The following is a 21,528-nucleotide window of genomic DNA, read 5'->3' as shown; positions in this document are numbered from 1 at the left end:
TGGTCATTTAAAGTTCAGAAAATACTTTGGTCATTTAAAGTTAAGTACATGCTTATTACATGACCCACTCCTAGGTAATTTATCTGTGACAAATGAAAACATTTTTCACCCAAGGACTTGTCTGCAAATTTTCATAGTAGCTTTATTCATAGTAATCCTAATCTGGAAAAAAGTGAAATGTCTAACTTGTGAGTGGATAAACAAATTTTCAGGTGTCTGAACAGTGGAACATTATTTTTTTGTGTGCTATGTTGTCTCTTTGTTTACTTGTTTCACTGGATAAATAGTGAGGGAAATTATAATCTTTTTTTATTATACTTTAAGTTCTAGGGTACGTGTGCATAATGTGCAGGTTTGTTACATATGTATACATGTGCCATGTTGGCGTGCTGCACCCATTAACTCGTCATTTACATTAGGTATATCTCCTAATGCTAACCCTCCCCGCTCCCCCCACCCCATGACAGGCCCTGGTGTGTGATGTTCCCCTTCCTGTGTCCAAGTAGTCTCATTGTTCAATTTCCATCTATGAGTGAGAACATGTAGTGTTTGTTTTTTTTGTCCTTGCAATAGTTTGCTGAGAATGATGGTTTCCCGCTGAATCCAAGTCCTTACAAAGGACATGAACTCATCTTTTTTTTATGGCTGCATAGTATTCCATGGTGTATATGTGCCACAGTTTCTTAATCCATCTATCATCAATGGACATTTGGGTTGGTTCCAAGTCTTTGCTATTGTGAATAGTGCCACAATAAACATATGTGTGCATGTGTCTTTATAGCAGCATGATTTATAATCCTTTGGGTATATACCCAGTAATGGGATGGCTGGGTCAAATGGTATTTCTAGTTCTAGATTCTTGAGGAATTGCCACACTGTCTTCCACAGTGGTTGAACTAGTTTACAGTCCCACCAACAATGTAAAAGTGTTCCTGTTTCTCCGCATCCTCTCCAGCACCTGTTGTTTCCTGACATTTTAATGATGGCCATTCTAACTGGTGTGAGATGGTATCTCACTGTGGTTTTGATTTGCATTTCTCTGATGGCCAGTGATGATGAGCATGTTTTCATGGGTCTGTTGGCTGCATAAATGTCTTCTTTTAAGAAGTATCTGTTCATATCCTTTGCCCACTTTTTGATGGAGTTGTTTTTTTTCTTGTAAGTTTATTTGAGTTCTTTAGATTCTGGGTATTAGCCCTTTGTCAGATGAGTAGATTGCAAAAATTTTCTCCCATTCTGTATGTCGCCTGTTCGAACAGTTGAACATTATTAAGCAATTAAAAGAAATGAACTAGTGATACATTCAACAGTTTAAATGAATGGCAAGAGCTTTATGCTAAATGAATTAATTTAGAGACAATATGGTGTATGGTTGTAATAATTGTATATTCTAGAAAGCCTTACTGGTAGAAAACAGATGGCTGATTTCTAGGAGCAAGAAGTAGGGGAAGAGATTGACTAGAAAGAGACAAAAGAGAACTTTGTGGTGTAGTGGAAATCTTTCATATCATGATTGTGATTTTGGTTATACTGGGGTACATAATAGTGAAAACTCATTGAATTATACACAAATTTAAAAATTTTTATTGTATGGAAATCATATCTCCATGAAACTGACCAAATTTTTTTCAAATCATAGAATAAAACATTTTTTTGGAAGCAAGGGTGACAAAAAGAAAACATTTTCAATATGAATTGTTAGGAGTAAATCAAAGTGAAAACTATAGATTATTTGAAATTTATGACAGTATGAAACTTACAGGATGTTACCAAAGCTTTGCTCAGAATGAAACTTTTGCTTTAAATGATTTTGTTGTCAGTTGATGTAGAAATGATGTAAATAACTCAAGGAGCTAGAACGATATTGTTATCACCCCCATGGAAAACAAGATAGATGGATTTACTTAGTTTTATTTAACAGATACACATGTGACACTTACAATATACTATTTTTTATAAAGATAAAAAAATAGAGATTTAATTTCTTAAGAAGATTTGTAAAATAGCCTGCAGAAAAGCTAATAAAAAATAAAATGGAGCGTACATATATCCCACATTATGACTGAGAGGGAGTATAACCAAGATGATACTGAGATTAATAATGAGTAAATGCAGTGTACAACACTACACCAATAAAATTTTAAATCTTACCAAAGTAGACAATCATCTAAAAAGCAAATCATCAGATTGTAATTGTGGCAGTATATCTGAAAGGATTCTTTCAACCTTATCTCTTGCTATTCTCACATTTTAATCTTTTGCTCTGACCAAATGGGTCTCCACAATGTTCTAAGCATAACTTGTATTTTTCCTTATGTTCAGCATTGTTTACTCAGTTTTCTCTGGTAGTAATGCCATTTCTTTTGTATTCAGAGACCCTCTGACTTTCAAGAGAGTACACATTCCATTTCCTTCAGGAAACTTAGCTGGAAATGAGCATATCATATTACTTACCTGTCACTTACTCTACCCCATGGAATTATGTTTTTGTTTGTTTGTTTGTTTTGTTTGAGACAGAGTCTCTCTCTGTTATCCAGGCTGGAGTGCAGTGCCGTAATTCTTGGCTCATTGCAACCTCCACCTCCCAGGTTCAAATGATTCTCATGTTTCAGCCACCTAATTAGCTGGGATTACAGGCACGCGCCACACACCCAGCTAATTTTTGTATTTTTAGTAGAGACAGGGCTTTGCCACATTGGCCAGGCTGGTCTCGAACTCCTGACCTCAAGTGATCCACCTGCCTCAGCCTCTCAAAGTGCTAGGATTACAGTCGTAAGCCACCGAACGTGGCTGGAATTATGTATCTTTCTATGCTGTTATGTCATCTTCTTCCTTCTGCAGACTAAGTTTCTTGAATATTCTCATTATGTATATACCTCTTTGTATCCCCCCCATACTATAGTTTATGAAGAGTCAAAACTCTGGAAATAAATATTTAATTGAATGCTAAAAGTGAATCAAATGGGAGGTGCTTCCGGATGGTTGACTAGAGGCATCTAGTGTGTGCCTCCTCCACGACAAAGAACCAAAATAGTGAGTAGATAATCACACTTTGAACAGATCATCCGAGAATACTGGCATTCAACTGCGAAGTGACAGGAGACACCTAAAGCAAGCTTGTGCAATGCACATCCTGCAGGCCACATGTGGCCCGGGATGGCTTTGAGTGCGGCCAAACACAAATTCGCAAACTTTCTTAAAGCATTATGAGATTTTTTTTGTGATTTTTTTTTTTTAAAGCTCATCAGCTATCGTTACTGTCAGTGTATTCTATGTGTGGCCCAAAGCAGTTCTTCTTCTTCCACTGTGGCCAGGGAAGCCAAAAGATTGGACACCTCTGACCTAAAGCAAGATAGGAGAGGAAAGTGAGGTAGCCTGTTCAGCTGGGAGCCTGCAGAGGCTCCCCAGTATGGGGAAAGGAAGTGCGTGATCCACAACAGTCTATATTCCCACCGCGGACTCCTGCATCCAGCCATGGGAAAGCCCCTGCAACTAACATAAGAACCTACTTGGAGACCACATAAAGGTATTGTTCCAGAGAGGGAGTCCATGCTTGGGCCTCACATACCCCTGAGCCCTGAGCAGCTACAGAAAGGTGCCACAATCACAGTCCGGCTCCTACCAGAGCTACATTCTGCCCAGGGATCCAACAGCTTCTGCATTTCCATAACTCAAACCCTGCTGACATTCCCCACCCCCTGCCAGCACCACAGTTGGCCTCTGCCTCCAGGGATGAAGTAAGAGCCATTGGCAAAGACTCTACTGCCCCTAGCGGTGAGGACACTGTAACATCTTCATACGTCCGAGAATGAACTTCCCTGCCAACAGCAGCCACCGCTGTGGGCCGCTGAACCTGGGGCCAATGCACAAGCAATGTGCATGCTTCCCAGCTGCCTGCATATGGGTGCTGCTACTGAGAGCAACTTCACTCTCCCTAGTAGTGGGGCTGCAGTGCAGCCACTGCCATGCTCACCCAAGCATTCTGCGTTAGTCCTGAGTATTACCCCATGCCAGCCTACCAAAGCTAGCACCTACACATACCACCAGAGTGCCTGACAACAGATCCACCCAGCTCATCTCCACACCCCCAGTAACCAAGCATGTTACTCAGAGGCCTGGGGACTGCCCAGCCCAGTTCGCCATTATTGGTACCTGAGTATTCATTCTGGGGGATTAAGGGAAAGCCCATCCAACCTGTCATTGCAGGTGGGGATTCATCCACCTGCAAGCCTGGGGACTAGACTGCCAGCCCATGAAGGCTACCACCAACAACATGAGTGTGAATTACTTGGGATCCAGAGGTTATTCATGCCAATGCTACTGCCATTACCCATACCATGGCCCCAGAACCCACCTTCCTCACTAGCCCATTGTTGCCACCCCTGTCACCAGAGCAAGCTGCCTGGACCTGCTCACCTGGACCTGCTAACACTGGTATCAGTGTTTGTCATTGTGGAGCCTAAGAACAAGTACATTTGGCCCCCTGCTGCCACTACTGGGACTTGAGGTGTCCCCATCCCCAGCAAAACTTCACCAGAACCTTCACTAACAACCCTGCCATAAGTCACTGAGGAAATCACATATACCACTGATGCTGTTTACAACTGAAAAACAGCGTATGTGACATATGCAACATCATAAGGTCACAAAATACTCAAATTTGCAGTGTCCCAGAAGGTGAAGAAAAAATGAAAGGTAACTTGATAGGAATAGTATTGAATCTACAGGTTACTTTGGGCAGCCATTTTAATGATATTGATTCTTCCAATCCATGAGCCCATATGGAATGTTTTTTCATTTATTTGTATCATATATGATTTATTTCAGTAATCTTTTATAGTCCTCGTTCTAGAGATCTTTCACTTCCTTGGTTTAAATGTATTCTTAGGTATCTTATTTTTGTGTATGTGTGGCCATTGTAAATGGGATTGTATTCTTGATTCGGCTCTCACCTTCAATGTTATTGTTGTATAGAAATGCTACTGATTTTTGTACATTGATTTTGTATCCTGAAACTTCACTGAAGTCGTCTTATCAGTTCTAGGAGCCTTTTGGCAGAGTCTTTAGAGTTTTCTAGGTATAGAATCATATTGTCAGTGAAGAGAGATAATTTAACTTATTTTCCTGTTTGAATGCCTTTTATTTCTCTTGATGATTACTCTGGCTAGGACTTGCAATATGTAGGATTGGTGAGAGTGGACATCCTTGTCATGTTCCTGTTCTTCAGGGAAATGCTTCCAGCTTTTGCTCATCCACTATGGGATTGGCTATGGGGTTGCCATAGATGACTTTTATTATTTTGAGGTATGTTCCTTCAATTCTTAGTCTGTTGAGGGTTGGTTTTTTTTTTTTTTTTTTTTTTTTTTTTTTATCATGAAGGGATGTTGGATTTTATTGAAAGCTGCTTCTGCATCTATTGAGATGATCATATGGTCTTTGTTTATCAATATCATTTTTTACAAAATTATGAAAAGCTATTCTAAAATGCATATGGAGCCATAAAAGAGCCTGAAGAGCCAAAGCAATCCTAAGCAAAAAGAGCAAAACAGGAGGCATTACATTACCCAATTTCAAACTATACTATAAGTCTACAGTAACCAAGACAGCACATGGTACTGGTACAAAACCAGACACTTAAGACCAGTGGAACAGAATAGAGAACCCAGAAATAATGCAGCACATCTATAGCCATCTGATCTTTGGTAAAGTTGACAAAAATAAGCAATGAAGAAAGGACTCTTTATTTAATAAATGGTGCTGAAATAACTGGCTAGCCATATGCAGAATAAATAAATTAGACCCCTACATTTCATCATATACAAAAGTTAACTCAAGATGAATGAAAGATTTAAAGGTAAGACCTCTAAACTATAAAATTCCTAGAGGAAAGCCTAGGGAATACCATTCTGGACAGTGGCCTTGGCAATGAAGTTATGACTAAGTCCTCAAAAGCAATTGCAATAAACACAGAAACTGACAAGCGAGACCTAATTAAAGAGCTTCTGCACAGCAAAAGAAACTGTCAACAGAGTGAACAGATAACCTACAGAATGGGAGAAAATATTTCAGAAACTATGCATCCAAAGGTTTAATATCCAGAATCTATAAGGAACTTAGACAATTGAATAAGCAAAAAACAAATAAAGCCATTGAAAGGTGGGCAAAGGACATGAACAGACACTTCTCAAAAGAAGACGTACAGTCAACCAAGAGACATACAAAAATGCTCACAGGGTGAGATGCCACACTCTTAAACAATTGGATGTCATATGAACTCATTATTATTCATTCCTGTAAGGAGGATACCTCGCTATTCATGAGAGATCCACCCTTGTGATCCAGCCACCTTTCACTGGACCCCACCTCCAACATTGGGGATCACATTTCTACATGAGATGTGCAGGGGACAAATATCTAAATCATATCATAGGGATAATACCATGTTGAATTTTTAGATACTTGTGATACTGTTGAATGTACAATAGTCAGCACAATGCTTGGAACATACTCCAGCATGCATAATTGTTACTTTTCCCACCTTTCAGATGAGGTCACAATTACTTGCAGCTATCAAGTAGTTATTTCTCCATTTTGACATGCAAAATGTTTATATTTGTAAAAATCTTTATATTTATAAATATCGTAATATTTAGGCTGATGGCAATGAGCATACTTTAGTTGAAAAAATGTGTAATTTCATATTTTATTCCAATTTAGATATTTCTTTATTCCAAAGAATCACCTGTCTAGTTTGCTTTTTTCCTCATTAAAGCTATTGTAATTTGCATCGTTCTCACTTTTTTAGGTAGGAGTATTTTTTTTTCACCTGTCATTACTCTCTAGATTGTTTTACGTTGTGGGTAATTTTTTCATAGATCACTGGATGAATTCTTTGACAACAGGATCCTTTGGATGAGCAGTTAACATTTAAATTGACATTTTCCTCTTTTTTTTCTCCAAAAAGAGAAGTATACAAATTAAGTCAACATTAATGGATTGCTATAGTGAGAACTATCTTAGATAAGTGACCAGCTTGATGACTGTCACCTACTAGTTTAGGCAAGCTGGAGCCTAGTTAGAAAGGGGCAGAGAAGTATCTCAAATTTTCTGAACCTTTGGTATTTAGTCAGTATAAAAAACAAAAACAAAACAAATCTTTGAGAATCTGGTCAAGTTATTTCCACTGCCTTTTTAGTTATTTCTAAAATTAAATGACTGTTTTTTGTATTATTCTTTACCTGTATTTATCTTTTCATTGTATAACTCTTGAGGTACATAGGTAGTCAGCCACTTCAGTCACCAAATTTAATAGGCTGAGTGTTAAATTTAATAGGGGAAAAATACAGCCAACATTTTGCTTTATTATAAAAATTAGCAGTGAAATAACTGTGTTAAAACCTTTTTTCTCTTCAGGGCTAAGGAATATGAGAGTTTAATGGAAACCAAAAATTCTGGATCTGATTCACCTTATAAAGCAAAGTGAGTATTCCACATTTTAGTTCTCCTTTTCTTCAGTCTATGCCTGTAACAGAAGTGTATCTCAACCATCATGTTATGTCTGTAATTAGGTTCTTTGTTTCTGATTTCTAGAACAACATTGTGTTAACACAGTAGTATCCAACTAGAGGAGAGTTTGCTGAGGATATTTGGCCGCGCCTGGGCACAGTTCTTGTGAGCACAACTTGAGGCTGCTAGCATCATGTGGGTGGAGGCCTAGGATTCTGCTATATATTATTCAGTGTATAAGACAACCCTCACAGAGAGAACAGTGACTTTTTCACTGTGAAAAGTACCAGTAAAAGAGTCATCTGTGCAAAATTAATGCAGGAACAGAAAACCAAACCCTATGTATTCACACTTGGGGAGTTGAACAAGGAGAACACATAAACAGAGGGAGGGGAACAACACATGCTGGGGCCTGTCGAGCGGGGATGAGAGGAATGTTAATAGTGCCAAGGTTGAGAATCCCTGTTCTAACAGATCAGGTTCTGGCAAAGCAAGGCTGTGCTGGTGCTTGCTCTGAGGAGATCTCTTTAGGGATTGTTCCGCAGGCCAGTCCGTAAAGAGAATTAGCGTTCTCTAATGCCAATTCTCACGAGATTTTAGATGAGACTTTAGACTTCACCATTGAGGTGTAAATGTAATTAAACAATAGCTAGGTAAACAAAGGCATCATCATTTTGCTTCTCTTAAAAATACTGTCAGTAGAGCTGCAGTAAGAAAAGTACTCACAAACACTATTGAAGGGAGTACAGACTAGTATGGTCTTGTTGAAAAGCAGTGTGCATTAGCAGTTTAGAAAGTCTTATTCAGATCTAAGACTGCTCAGTGAAATAGTGCAAAATGTGCTCAGATATTTATATACATAGATGACTCTTTTAAAAAAATATTTATTTTAAGTTCTGCAGTACATGTGCAGGATGTGCAGGTTTGTTTCATAGGTAAACATGTGTCATGGTGGTTTGCTGCACCTATCAACCCATCACCTAGGTATTAAGCCCAGCATGCATTAGCTATTTGTCTCAATGCTCTCCCTCCTCTCATCACCCCTCGACAGGCCCCAGCGTGTGTTGTTCCCCTCCCTCTGTTTATGTGTTCTCCTTGTTCAACTCCCCTTTATAAGCGAGAACATGTGGTGTTTGGTTTTCTGTTCCTGCATTAATTTTGCATAGATGACTCTTTTACTGGTACCTTTAACAGTGAAAAAGTCAAGAAACAATTTAATTTAAGTGCCCCAAGTTGAGGAATATCCATAACCACTTGTTGGTGTACATATGCTATAGAATGTTAATGTAGCCATTATTTGCATTTACACTAGAAATAGTCTTGCCTGTCAAAAGATACCCATCAGCTTACTGCTTTTATTTATTATTGTTCTGAAAGTATTAGGCATTGCAATAAAAAAATAAATACGTATAAAACATTAAAGAAGTAAGAAAATTATCAAGATTATGAAGATACTGTACATCACAAAGTCCAGGAGAATGGAGTGAAAAACTAGTAGAAGCAACAAGAGAAATCAATTCAGTAGGATGGTGGATTACCAAATTAATATAATAACAATAATAGGTAACATTTACTGAGCCATTACCTTATGCTAGACTCTATGTGTGCTAACTCATTCCTGACAATAATTCTTTGAGGTTAATTAGGGAAACTAAGCTCTAGAGAGGGTAACTGGCCTGAAGCTACACAACAGCATATCTAGCATACAAAAATTAATAGCTTTCTTTGCAATAACCACTTAGAAAATATAAATATATTTACAGTAGCAATAAAAAGAAGTAAAATATTTAAGAGAAAACTTAACATATTTTTTTTTGAAGACAAGAGTCTCGCTCTGTTACCCAGTCTGGAGGGAAGTGGCATGATCTAGGCTCACTGCAACCTACACCTCCCAGGTTCAGGCAATTCTTATTCCTCAGCCTCCCACGGAGCTGGGACTACAGATTTGTGCCACCATGCCCAGCTAATTTTTTGTATTTTAGTAGAGACAGGGTTTCACCTCGTTGCCCAGCTTGGTCTCGAACTCTTGCGCTCAGGCAGTCCACTCACCTCAGCCTCCCAAAGTGCTGGGATTATAGGCATGAGCCACTATGCCCAACCTTTAAGAGTAAACTTAAGAGAAAATGTGAAGGATCTATTAAAAGAAAATCTTAAAAAGCTAAGAAGAGATATAAAAGACTTTTGGAAATGGAAAGACAGATCATATTCTTGGATAAAAGACACAGGACAGTAAGTTTGCTATAAATATTCCTACAAATGTAATGTAATTCCTATAAAATAGCAACCTTTTTTTCATAGATCTAAAATCATTCTAAAGAGAATGTAGAAACGTCTGAGAATTTCTAAGAAAAATTTTTGAAAGAAGGAATATGAGTTAGGACTCAGCTAATGGATATTTAATAAAATTTTAAAGCTGCAGTCACACATGAATAAAAATGCAAATTGTTGGAAGAGTGTTCTTTTGTTGTTGTTGTTTTTGTTGTTGTTGTTGTTTAAGACAGAGTCTCACTCTATCTCTAAGAGTCTTAGAGTGAGACTCACTCTAAGAGTCTCAACCTCTTCCTCCTGGGTTCAAGTGATTCTCGTGCCTCAGCCTCCCTAGTAGCTGGGATCACAGGCGCCTGCCACCACACCCAGCTAATTTTTGTATTTTTAGTAGAGACGAGGTTTCACCAGTGTTGACCAGACTGGTCTTGATCTCCTGACCTCAAGTGATCCGCCTGCCTTGGCCTCCCGAAGTTCTGGGATTATAGGCATGAGCCGTCAACGCCCGGCTGGGAGAGATTTTTAAAACAGTCTAGAAATACATCTAAATACTTGAGGAAATTTAGTATATATGACTGTGGTATATAGTATTTGCAAAAGATGGCCAGAAGAAGTTGAGCCCTTTCTGAATACATGCCCCTTTGCAGTATAACTTTGCTGTTTCTCCTATCAAGAAGTGGACTCTGTTTCCCTTCCTCTTGAACTTCTGGACCTGTGACTTGTTTTAGCCCATTGAAAGCTGTAGAAGTGATATGTGACTTCCAAGCCTTAGCCTCATGGGTCTATGGTTTCTGTTCTCACCTGCACTTTCTTATTCTTCGGTAACTGCCATGTAAGGAAGCCTGGGTCAGCCTCCTTGTGAGTGAGAAATCACGTGAAGGAACAGGCTCAGTTGTCCCAGCTGTCCCTTCTGAAAACCCTAGACAAGGGATCAAGGCCATCCAGGACCAGTTAGCACCTAGCCGGTTACGTTAGGTGAGACCAGAAGAATTACCTAACTGAGCCCAGATCAAACTGCCCGGAGAAAATAGTTGTTTGAAGACACTGAGTTTTGAGGCAGTTTGTTTCACAGCAAGTAATAACTGATACAATGACAAAGGTGGAATTCCAAGTCATTAGGGAAAGGATAAGATTAGCCAGTAAATGTTGTTGAATACTCTTTTCACTCCTTATTCTAGCAGTTAAATTGCTGATTAATCAAAGATGTAATGATAAAAACATGAAACTGTAAAAGCACTAGAAGAAAACAGAGGAAATGTCAAAGTCCCTTCTAAATAAACTTCTAGACACAGGAGTCAGAGAAGAAAAGACTGATGAATTTGACTCTATCAAAGTGAAAACTTTATGCTTGGTTAAATACCATAAAGAAAAAAGAGGGGTAGAAATATTTACAACAAAAATGATACAGAGCTCATGTTATATATAAATACCTTGTATAATTTAATATGAGCAAGATCATTCATCGGTAGGAAAAAATATTGGATATGATCAGGTAATATAAGGAAAAGGAAGTTAAAAGTGCCCAATTTGTTTTACTTTTGAAATTCCAAACTACTTAATTGGATTTTTAAAAATTATATTTATAGACATTTTAATGCTGTGAGGAAATGCTTATGATGATTGCAAACTTTTAATTTTGATACAGTATGAGCTTTTTCCATTAAAATGATCAGAGGCCTTAAAGGATAGTAATGCTACTTAAATTCAAATTTCTGTATACATCTTCCCCAAAACTGTATATATCAACAAGGAAAGCAAACTAAGTAATCAATACTTCATATCTATACTATATCTAGGAGACATAGATGGCTACCAATGTATGTTTTTTTCATTTTTTAAAATGGTGATGAAATACATATAGCAAAATTTACTATCTTACTCATTATTAATACAGTTTAGTGATATTAAGTACATTCATATTGTTGTGTAGCTATTACATCATCCATCTCCAGAACTATTTTTATCTTACAAAACTAAAACTATACCCATTAAACAATAATTTCCCATACCTCCTGTTCCTAGCACTTGGCAACCACCATTCTACTTTCTATTATTATGATATTGACTACTCTGGGTAACTCATATAAGTGTAAATATACAGTATTTGTCTTTTTGTGATAGGCTTATTTCATTTATCATGATATCCTCAAGATTTATCCATGTTGCACCAAGAATAAGAATATTCATCCTTGCTAGGGCAGAATAATACTCCACTATATGTGTTGCTTATCCATTAATCTATCGTTAGACATTTGGATTGCTTCCGCTATTTAGCAATTATGAATAATGCTGCTGTGAACATGGGTATACAAATATCTCTTTGAGTCCCTGCTTTTCATTCTTTTCTGTATATACCCAGAAGTGGAATTGCTAGATGATATGGCAGATCTATTTTTGATATTAATATTTTGAGGAACCAGCACACAGTAGCTATACCATTTTTTACATTCTCATCAGCTCTGCACAAGAGTAACAATATCTCCACATCCTCATCAGTACTTGTTATTTTCTGCTTTTTTTGATGGTAGCCATCCATATAGTTGAGATAGTATCTCATTTTAGTTTCGGATTGCATTTACCTAACAATTAGTGGTGTTGGACATCTTTTCATGTGCTTTTTGGACATTTGTATATTCTTTTCTTTTTCAGACAGAGTCTCGCTCTGTCGCTCAGGCTGGAGTGCAATGGTGGGATCTCAGCTCACTGCAACCCCCAGCTCCTGGGTTCAAGCAATTCTCCTGCCTCAGCCTCTCAAGTAGCTGGGATTACAGGTGTGTGCCACCACGCCCAGCTAATTTTTTGTATTTTTAGTAGAGATGGAGTTTCACCATGTTAGCCAGGATGGTCTCAATCTCCTGACCTTGTGATCCGCCTACCTTGGTGTCCCAGAGTGCTGGGATTACAGGCATGAGCCACCGTGCCTGGCCTCATTTGTGTGTGTGTCTATATATGTATATACACATACACACATTTTTGTTTTTGAGATGAACTCTTGCTCTGTAGCCAAGCTGGAGTGCAGTGGCGCGATCTCAGCTCACTGTAACCTCTGCCTCCTGGATTCAAGGGATCCTCCCACTTCAGCCTCCCAAGTAGCTTGGGACTACAGGAGTGTGCCACCAACTCGGATAATTTTTGTATTTTTTTGTAGGGATGGGGTCTTACCATGTAGCCCAGGCTGCTTTCGAACTCTTGGGCTCAAGCAATCTGCCCCACTCAGTGTGCTATTACATCTTCTTTAAGTGCTTGGTAGAATTCACTAGTGAATCCATCAAGTCCAAGGCTTTTCTTTAATGAGAGATTTTGATTACTAATCGACTTAATTATATATCATTTAGATCTTATATTTCTTCATCATTAGATTTTGACATATTTTGGGTTTCTAGGAAGTGGTCTGTTTTGTGTAGGTTATCCAATTTATTGCCATACAGTTGTTAATAGTACTCTCTTTGAATCCTTCTTAGGTATGTAGAATCAGTAGTAATGTGCCCACTTTCATTTCTGAATTTAGCAATTAGTTTCTTTTCATAGTCAATCTAGCTAAAGGTGTGTCAGTTTAATTGTCTTATGGAAGAGCCAGCTGTTGGTTTCATTGATTTTTCTCTCTATTATAAAATTCTGTTTCATTTATCCCTGTACTAATCTTTATTATTCTTTCTGAAGGAAATAATAAAGCTTTGGGTTTAGATTTTTCTTCTTCTTCTACTTTGTTAAATGTAAATGCTTATAAATGTCCCCCTTCTTTCACTGTGTCCCATACATTTTGATATGTTGTGCTTTCATTTTCATTTGTCTGTATTTTCTGATTTTTCTTTGACTACTTTTGTGATTCATTGGTTGTGTAAAAATGTGTTATTTTTCACAAATTTGTGAATTTTTCAGGTTGATTTTTTTGTTACAGATTTCTAACTTCATCCTGTTGTGGTCAGAGAATACACATTGTATGACATCTATCTTTGTGAATCTATTGAGTCTTCATTTGTTTGTTTGTTTTTGTTGTTTGTTTTTTCACTTTTAAGTTCAGGGTTACAAGTGCAGGTTTGTTACATAGGTAGTAAACTTGTGTCGTGGGGGTTTGTTGTACAGACTATTTCATCACCCAGGTATTAAGCCTAGTACTCCTTAGTTATTTTTCTTGGTCTTCTCCCTCCTCCCACCGTCCATCCTCCAACAGGCCCCAATGTATGTTGTTCCCCTCTATGTGTCTATGTGTTCTTATCTTTTAGCTCCCACTTATAAATGAGAACATGGGATATTTGGTTTTCTCTTCCTGTTTGTTAGTTTGCTAAGGATAATGGCCTGCAGCACCATCCATGTCCCTGCATAGGACATGATCTCATTCCTTTTTATGGCTGTATTATATTCCATGGTGTATACATACCACATTTTCTTTATCCAGTCTATCATTCATGGGCATTTAAATTGATTCCATGTCTTTGTTACTGTGAATAGTGTGGTGATGAACATATGTGTGTGCATATGTCTTTATAATAGAATGATTTATATTCCTTTGGATATATATCCAGTAACGAGATTGCTGGGTTGAATGGTATTTGTGTCTTTAGGCCCTTTGAGGAATCACCACACTGTCTTCCACAGTGGCTGAACTAATTTACACTCCCACCAACAGTGTGTAAGCATTTCTTTTTCTCTGCAACCTTGCAAGCATCTTTGATTTTTTGACTTTTAAATCATAGCCATTTTAATTGGTATGACATGGTATCTCATTATGGTTTTGATTTGCATTTCTCTAGTGATCAGTCATGTGGAGCTTTTTTTCGTATGATTTTTGGCCATATGTATATCTTCTTTAGAAAAGTGTCTGTTTATGTCCTTTGCCCACTTTTTAATCGGGTTTTTTTTCCTTGTAAATTTGAGTTCCCTATATATGCCAGATATTTTGTGGGATGTATAGTTTTCAAGAATTTTCTCCCATTCTGTAGTTTGTCTGTTTACCCTGTTGATAGTTTCTTTTGCTGTTCAGAAGCCCTTTAGTTTAATGAGATACCATTTGTCAATGTTTGCTTTTGTTGCAAGTGCTTTTGGTATCTTTGTCATGAAATCTTTGCCCATGCCTATGTCCCAAATGGTATTGTCTAGGTTGTCTTCTAGGGTTTTTATACTTTTGGGTTTTACATTTAAGTCTGTAATCCATCTTGAGTTAATTTTTGTACATGCTATAAGGAAAAGGTCCAGTTTCAGTCTTCTGCATATGGCTAGCCGGTTATCCCTGCACCATTTATTGAATAGGGAATCCTTTTCCCATTGCTTGCTTTTGTCAGGTTTGTTGAAGATCAGATAGTTGTAGGTGTATGGCCTTATTTCTGGGCTCTCTATTCTGTTCCATTGGTCTGTGTATCTGTATTATACCAGTACCATGCTGTTTTGGTTACTGTACCCCTGTAGTATAGTTTGAAGTCAGGTAGCATGATGCCTCCAATGTTACTCTTTTTGCTTAGGATTACCTTGGCTACTTGGGCTCTTTTTTGGTTCCATATGAATTTTAAAATAGCTTGCTTTTTTTTTTTTTTAGTTCTGTGAAGAATATCAATGGTAGTTTAATGGGAATAGCTTTGAATTGAATAAATTGCTTTGAGCAGTATGGCCATTTTAATGATATTGAATCTTCCTATGGATGGGCATGGAGTGTTTTTCCATTTCTTTGCGTCATCTCTGATTTCTTTGAGCAGTGGCTTGCAGTTTTCCTTGTAGAGATATTTTACCTCTTAGTTAGCTGTATTCCTAGGTATTTTATTCTTTTTGTGGCAATATGGAATGGGAGTTAGTTCCTGATTTGACTGTCAGCTTGACTGTTGGTGTATAGGAATACCAGTGATTTGTGCACATTGAGTTTGTATCCTGAGACTTTGGTGAAGCTGTTTTTCAGCTCAAGAAACTTTTGGAGGGTTGGGCACAGTGGTTCGTGCCTGTAATCACAACACTCTGGTAGGCCACAACAGGCGGATTGCTAGAGTTCAGTTCGAGACCATCCTGGGCAACATAGCAAAACCCTGTCTTTACTAAAAATACAAAAAAATTAGCCAGACATCGTGGCTTTCACCTGTAGTTCTAGCTACTCAGGAGGCTGAGGTGGAAGAATCACCTGAGCCTGGGAAGTCGAGGCTGCAGTGAGCCGAGATTGCACTACTGCACTCCAGCCTGGGCAACCAGAGTGAAACCCTGTCTTAAAAAAAAAAAAAAAAAAAAAAAAGCAGCAGCAGCTTTTTGGGCTGACACTGGGATTTTCTAAATACAGGATCGTGTCATCTGCAAACAGGGATAGTTTGAGTTTCTCCTCTATTCCTATTTGAATACCCTTTATTTCTTTCTCTTGCCTGATTGCCCTAGCCAGAACTTCCAGTACGATGTTGAATAGGAGTGGTGAGAGAGGGCATTCTTGTCTTGTGCCGGCTTTCAAGGGATAGGCTTCCAGGTTTTGCCTGTTTAATACAATGTTGACTATGGGTTTATTATAAATGGCTCTTATTATTTTGAGGTATATTCCTTCAATACCTAGTTTATTGAGAGTTTTTAACATGAATGGATGTTAAATTTTATCAAAAGCCATTTCTGCATCTATTGAGATAATCATGTGGTTTTTGTCTTTAGTTCTGTTTATGTGATGAATAATGTTTATTGATTTGCTTTGTTGAACCAACTTTGCATTCTGAGGTTGAAGCCTACTTGATCATGGTGGATAAGCTTTTTGATGTGCTACTGGATTCCATTTACCCAGTATTTCATTTTGGATTTTTGCATCAGTGTTCATCATGGATGTTTGCCTGAAGCTTTCTTTTTTTGTTGTATCTGCCAGGTTTTGGCATCAAGATTATGCTGGCCTTATGGGATCTGTTAAGGCAGAGTCCCTCCTCCTCAGTTTTTTGCAATAGTTTCAGTAGGAATAGTACCAGCTCTTCTTTGTACATCAGGTAGACTTCAGCTGTGAATCCTTCTGGTCCTGGGCTTTTTTTTTTTTTTTTTTTTTGGATGGTAGGCTATTACTGTCTCAATTTCAGAACTCATTATTGGTTTGTTCACAGATTCAATTTCTTTCTTGTTCAGTCTTGAGAAGCTGTATGTGTCCAGAAATTTATCAATTTCTTTTTCATTTTTTTCTTATGTTTTCTTCTAAGACTTTTATAGTTTCGAATCTTACATTTTTTATGTTTTAAGATTTTTGTATATTGTATGAGACTGGTGTTCAATTTCATTTTTTTGCATAAGGATACTCTGTTTTCCTAGCACCATGTTGAAGAGACTGTTCTTTCTCCATTGCATGTTCTTGGTGCACTTGTCAAAGATCAATTGACTGTGAATGTGTGGACTTATTTATGAATTCTCTATTCTATTCTATTGGTCTGTAGGTCTATTTTTATGCCACTATCATACTGTTTTGATTAGTTTGTAATATAATTTAAAGTCAGGAAGTGTGATGCCTCCAGTTTTGTTCTTTTTGCTCAAGATTGATTTAGCTATTTGGGGACTATTGTTCCATTTGCGTTTTAGGATTGTTATTTGTATTTCTGTAGAAATGGTTTTGGAATTTTATAGGGGTTGCACTGAATATGTAGATCACTTCGGGTATTATGGTCAATTTAACAATATTAATTCTTCCAATTCATGAACATGGGGTATCTGTCCATTTATTTATGCCTTTTTAAATTTCCCTAATCAGTGTTTTATACTTTTCAGTGTATAAGTCTTTTACCTTTTTAATTACTAATTTTTTGTTTTTCTTGTTAATGTAAATGGAATTGTTTTTCCAATTTCCCTTTTAGATAGTTTGTTGTTTATATATAGAAATCTTAGTGACTTTTGTATGTTGATTTTAACTTTACTGAATTTGTTTATTAATACTATCATGATTTTTTTCTGGAAACTTTATGGTTTTCTTTGTGTGTGATTTTGTCATATCCAGTTATTTTACTTCTTTCCCAAATTGGATGCATTTTATTTATTTTTCTTGCTTAATTGCTCCAGTTAGGAGTTCCAGAACTGTACTCAATAGCAATGGTGTTAGTAGGCATCCTTGCCTTGTTCCTAATCTTTCAGGAAAACTTTCTATTTTGCATGAGGTCTGGGGCTGATTGTGGACTTGTGTGATAGTCATGCTGGATTTCTTGAGGGACATGCATGGTGGTGCTGGCTGGGATGACATTAGGGTGTAGAGGATGGTGGGTGACTCAGCTGGGGTTTGGGAAGACATAAACTGTGGGGTCAGTGATGTTGAAAGCTGGGAGTGGGCACACAGGGCTATGCTGGCAGTGGTTTTCTCAGTTGCAGAGTCTCTTGGGGTCCTCTGTAGAGTAGGCCACTGAGCACCACAGTGGCATCATGGGAGGGGAAAAGTAATTATTTTAAACTATGTCAGAGCATTCCGTTCTTACCAAGCCCTGCCCTCAGGAAAGAAAAAGCTATTTCACCAGAGTCTAACCTTCTGGGGTTTTATCATAGCCAATTCTACCTGGTCAAATGGGAAAACCCAACTCTTAAACAAACGTTCATTAGCCATGCTCTTCCACATAAGGGGGAAAAAAAGAGAAGCACTGGTTAAAGTAACAGTCAAGCTGCATAGGCTCACCAAAAGAGTGAAATCTAATCATAGAATTATAGAACATTTACCCTGCTTTCACCTCTTACCATGATTTTACTAAAGGCTTATTTACTACCATAGTTCCATTTACCCAGTACATCATGTCCATCTTTCAAAAAACTGACAGGATATACTAAAAGGCAAAAAATGCAATTTGAGGAGACTGAACTAGCATCAGGTTCAGAGTCAAATACAGCAAAAATGTTGGAATTACTGGATCAGAAATTTAAACAACTATAAATAATATGCTAGGGCATTAATGGAAAAAGTGGACAACATGCAATGACACATAGATAATATAAGCTGGGAGATAAAATTTTTTTAAGTGAGACCTTTTAATCAAAGATCTCGTTCTGTTGCCCAGGCTGAAGTGCAGTGGCATGATCATAGCTTACTGTAACCTCAGCCACCTGGGCTCAGGCAACTCCCAACTCAGCCTCCTGAGGAGTTAGGACTACAGGCACATGCCACCATGCCCAGGTTTTTTTTTTTTGTTTGTTTGTTTGTTTTTTTAAAGAGACAAGATCTCACTATATTGTTGTCCAGGCTGATCTTGAGCTCCTGGCCTCAAGCAGTCCTCTTGCCTCAGCCTCCCAAGGCACTGGGATTATAGGTGAGAGCCATTGTGCCCAGCCCAATATTCTAAGAAACAATAAAAATAGAAATGCCAAAATTTAAAAACACGGTAACGGAAGTGGACACTGCTGTTGACAGGCTCATTAGTAGACCAGATACCTGAGGAAATAATTTCAACTTGAGGATATGACAAGGAATACTATATGGAAGTTACTATATGAAAGGAATAGTAACTTCCAAAAGTGAAAAGCAATTTAAAGAAGACTGGGGAAAAAGTGAACAGAGTATCTAAAACCGTGGGACAACTACAAAAAGGTATAACATACATGTAGTTGGGATATCAGAAGGGAAAAGAAAGTGAGGAGGAACAGAAGCAGTATTTGAAACAATGATGACTGAGAATTTTCCCCAAATTAGTGACAGACACCAGATCCTAGATCCAGGAAGTTTGGAGAATAGGAGAACACCAAGCAAGATAAATGCTTCCCCAAAAAAATAAAAACAAAAAATTCTACCTGTGAGTGTTATCATATTCAAATTGCAGTAAATCAAAGAGAAATGAAAAATCCTGAAAGACACCAAAGGGAAAAGAAGCACCATACCTATATGGGAGCAAAGATTAGGAAAAAAACTCACCAACCTAAAATTCTGCACTGTGCAAAGTTATACTTCAAAAATGAAGAAATAAAAACTTTTTCAGATAAACTAAATTGAGGGAATTTGTTGCTATTAGACTTGCCTTGCAGGAAATGTTAAAAGAAGTTCTTTAGAGAGAAGTTAAATGATACAGGTCAGAAACTCAGATCTGTATAACAAAAGGAAGAATTTTGAAGAATGAATAAACATAGATAAAATAACATATTTTTCTTATTAATTTAACAGATAACAGTTTGTTCAAAACAATAATAGCAACAATGTTTTCTATTATGTATGCTTATGTGTTGACCCTTAAACAGCATCAGTTTGAACTACCCAAGCCCAATGATGTGCAGATGTTTTCAACCAAACAGGGATTGAAAATACAGTATTCTCAGGATATAAAACTCATGGATATGGAGGGCTGACTTTTCATATTTGCAGATTCCAAGGGGCCCACTGCAGGACTTGAATATGTGCAGAATTTGCTTTACATGGGGGTCCTGGAACCAATCTCACACATATACCAAGGGATGACTGTATATTTATTTCTAAGTGAAATGAATGACAGCAATGATAGAAGGGATAAGAAGGCAGAATGAGGAATATTTTGTTATTATAAGGTACTTCACAGCACTACCTGTGAAGCAGTATAGTGTTATTTGAAACTGGGCTTGGAATAATTATAAATGTGTTCTGCAAACTTAGTTTGCAACTATGAAAGTAGAAATAAGAAATATACAGTCATACATCATTTAACAATGAAAATATGTTCTGAGAAATGTGTCCTTAAGCAATTTCATCATTATTTGAACATCAGAGTATACATACACAAACCTAGATAGTGTAGCCTACTATACACTTAAGCTATATGGTATGGCCTATAGCTCTTAGGCTACAAACCTGTATGCCATGTTACTGTACTGAATACTATAGGCAATTGTAACAAAATGATAAATATTTGTGTATCTAAACGTAACTAAACATAGAAAAGATACATTAAAAATACAGTATTATAACCTTTTGGGACCACTGTCATATATGCAGTCTGTCAGTGAAACATCCTTATACAGCATATGACTGTAATTGATGTGCTAAGAGAGAATATGTAATCATATAAAATGCTAATTTAAAACCATCAAATAACCAGGCTAAATAAGAAAACTCACATACATATCGTTAGATAGAGAAAAAACTTATTTGACAACATCCACCGCCCATTCATGATGGAACACCATTGTTCTTATTTTGGAATATATATACTGCCATTACTTTTTAAATAAAATGCATAATTTTCAACTTCTATTCTGTGTATCCACATTAACATTTTCTTTAATTCTCAATATATTTTTTTCTTTGGTTTTTCTTGCTAGTATTAGAAATTTCTTCTGTTGTTTTTTTTTTTTTTTGAGTAAACTTTTCAGAGGTGGTTTTTTATTGGTCCTTTCCAAAAATTGCTTTAAAATGTATAGATTCGATCTTTTTGTTTTCTATTTTGTTTTCACTTTGACTTCATTTCTTCTTTTATCCATCTTATTGTGTTTTCGTAGAGAGTGTTTTTGTTTTTATTCATCTCCATATAATTGGTATTGATTTTATTTTGAATCCAAGAGTTATTTAGAAATATTTTTAAAAAATACTTTCTGGGTGGGGCGTGGTGGCTCACGCCTGTAATCCCAGCACTTTGGGAGGCCGAGGTGGGCAGATCGCCTGAGGTCAGGAGTTCGAGACCAGCATGGCCATTATGGTGAAACCCTGTCTCTACTAAAAGTACAAAAATTAGCCAGGCATGGTGGCAAGTGCCTGTAATCCCAGCTACTTGGGAGGCTGAGGCAGGAGAATTGCTTGAACCTGAGAAGTGGAGGTTGCAGTAGGCTGAGATCGTGCCATTGCACTCCAGCCTGGGTGACAAGAGTGAGACTTCATCTAAAAAAAAATATATATATATGTGTGTG

General features: G+C 37.4%; 1 protein-coding gene across 2 annotated transcripts in view; it reads left to right on the top strand.

The window, feature by feature from the left end:
- Positions 1-21,528, top strand: part of SCAPER (S-phase cyclin A associated protein in the ER) — a 583,444-nt gene that overhangs the window by 298,403 nt on the left and 263,513 nt on the right. For both annotated transcript variants that reach the window (XM_025390645.1, XM_025390644.1), the window contains one exon: positions 7,414-7,479. In XM_025390645.1, coding sequence (XP_025246430.1) covers positions 7,414-7,479 — 66 coding nt within the window. The remainder of the gene's footprint in view (positions 1-7,413; positions 7,480-21,528) is intronic.

Source organism: Theropithecus gelada, chromosome 7a (genome assembly GCF_003255815.1).
Source record: "Theropithecus gelada isolate Dixy chromosome 7a, Tgel_1.0, whole genome shotgun sequence".
NCBI lineage: Eukaryota > Metazoa > Chordata > Mammalia > Primates > Cercopithecidae > Theropithecus > Theropithecus gelada.
The sequence above is the reverse complement of the archived record's forward strand: the minus strand, read 5'-3'. Positions and strand labels throughout refer to the sequence as shown.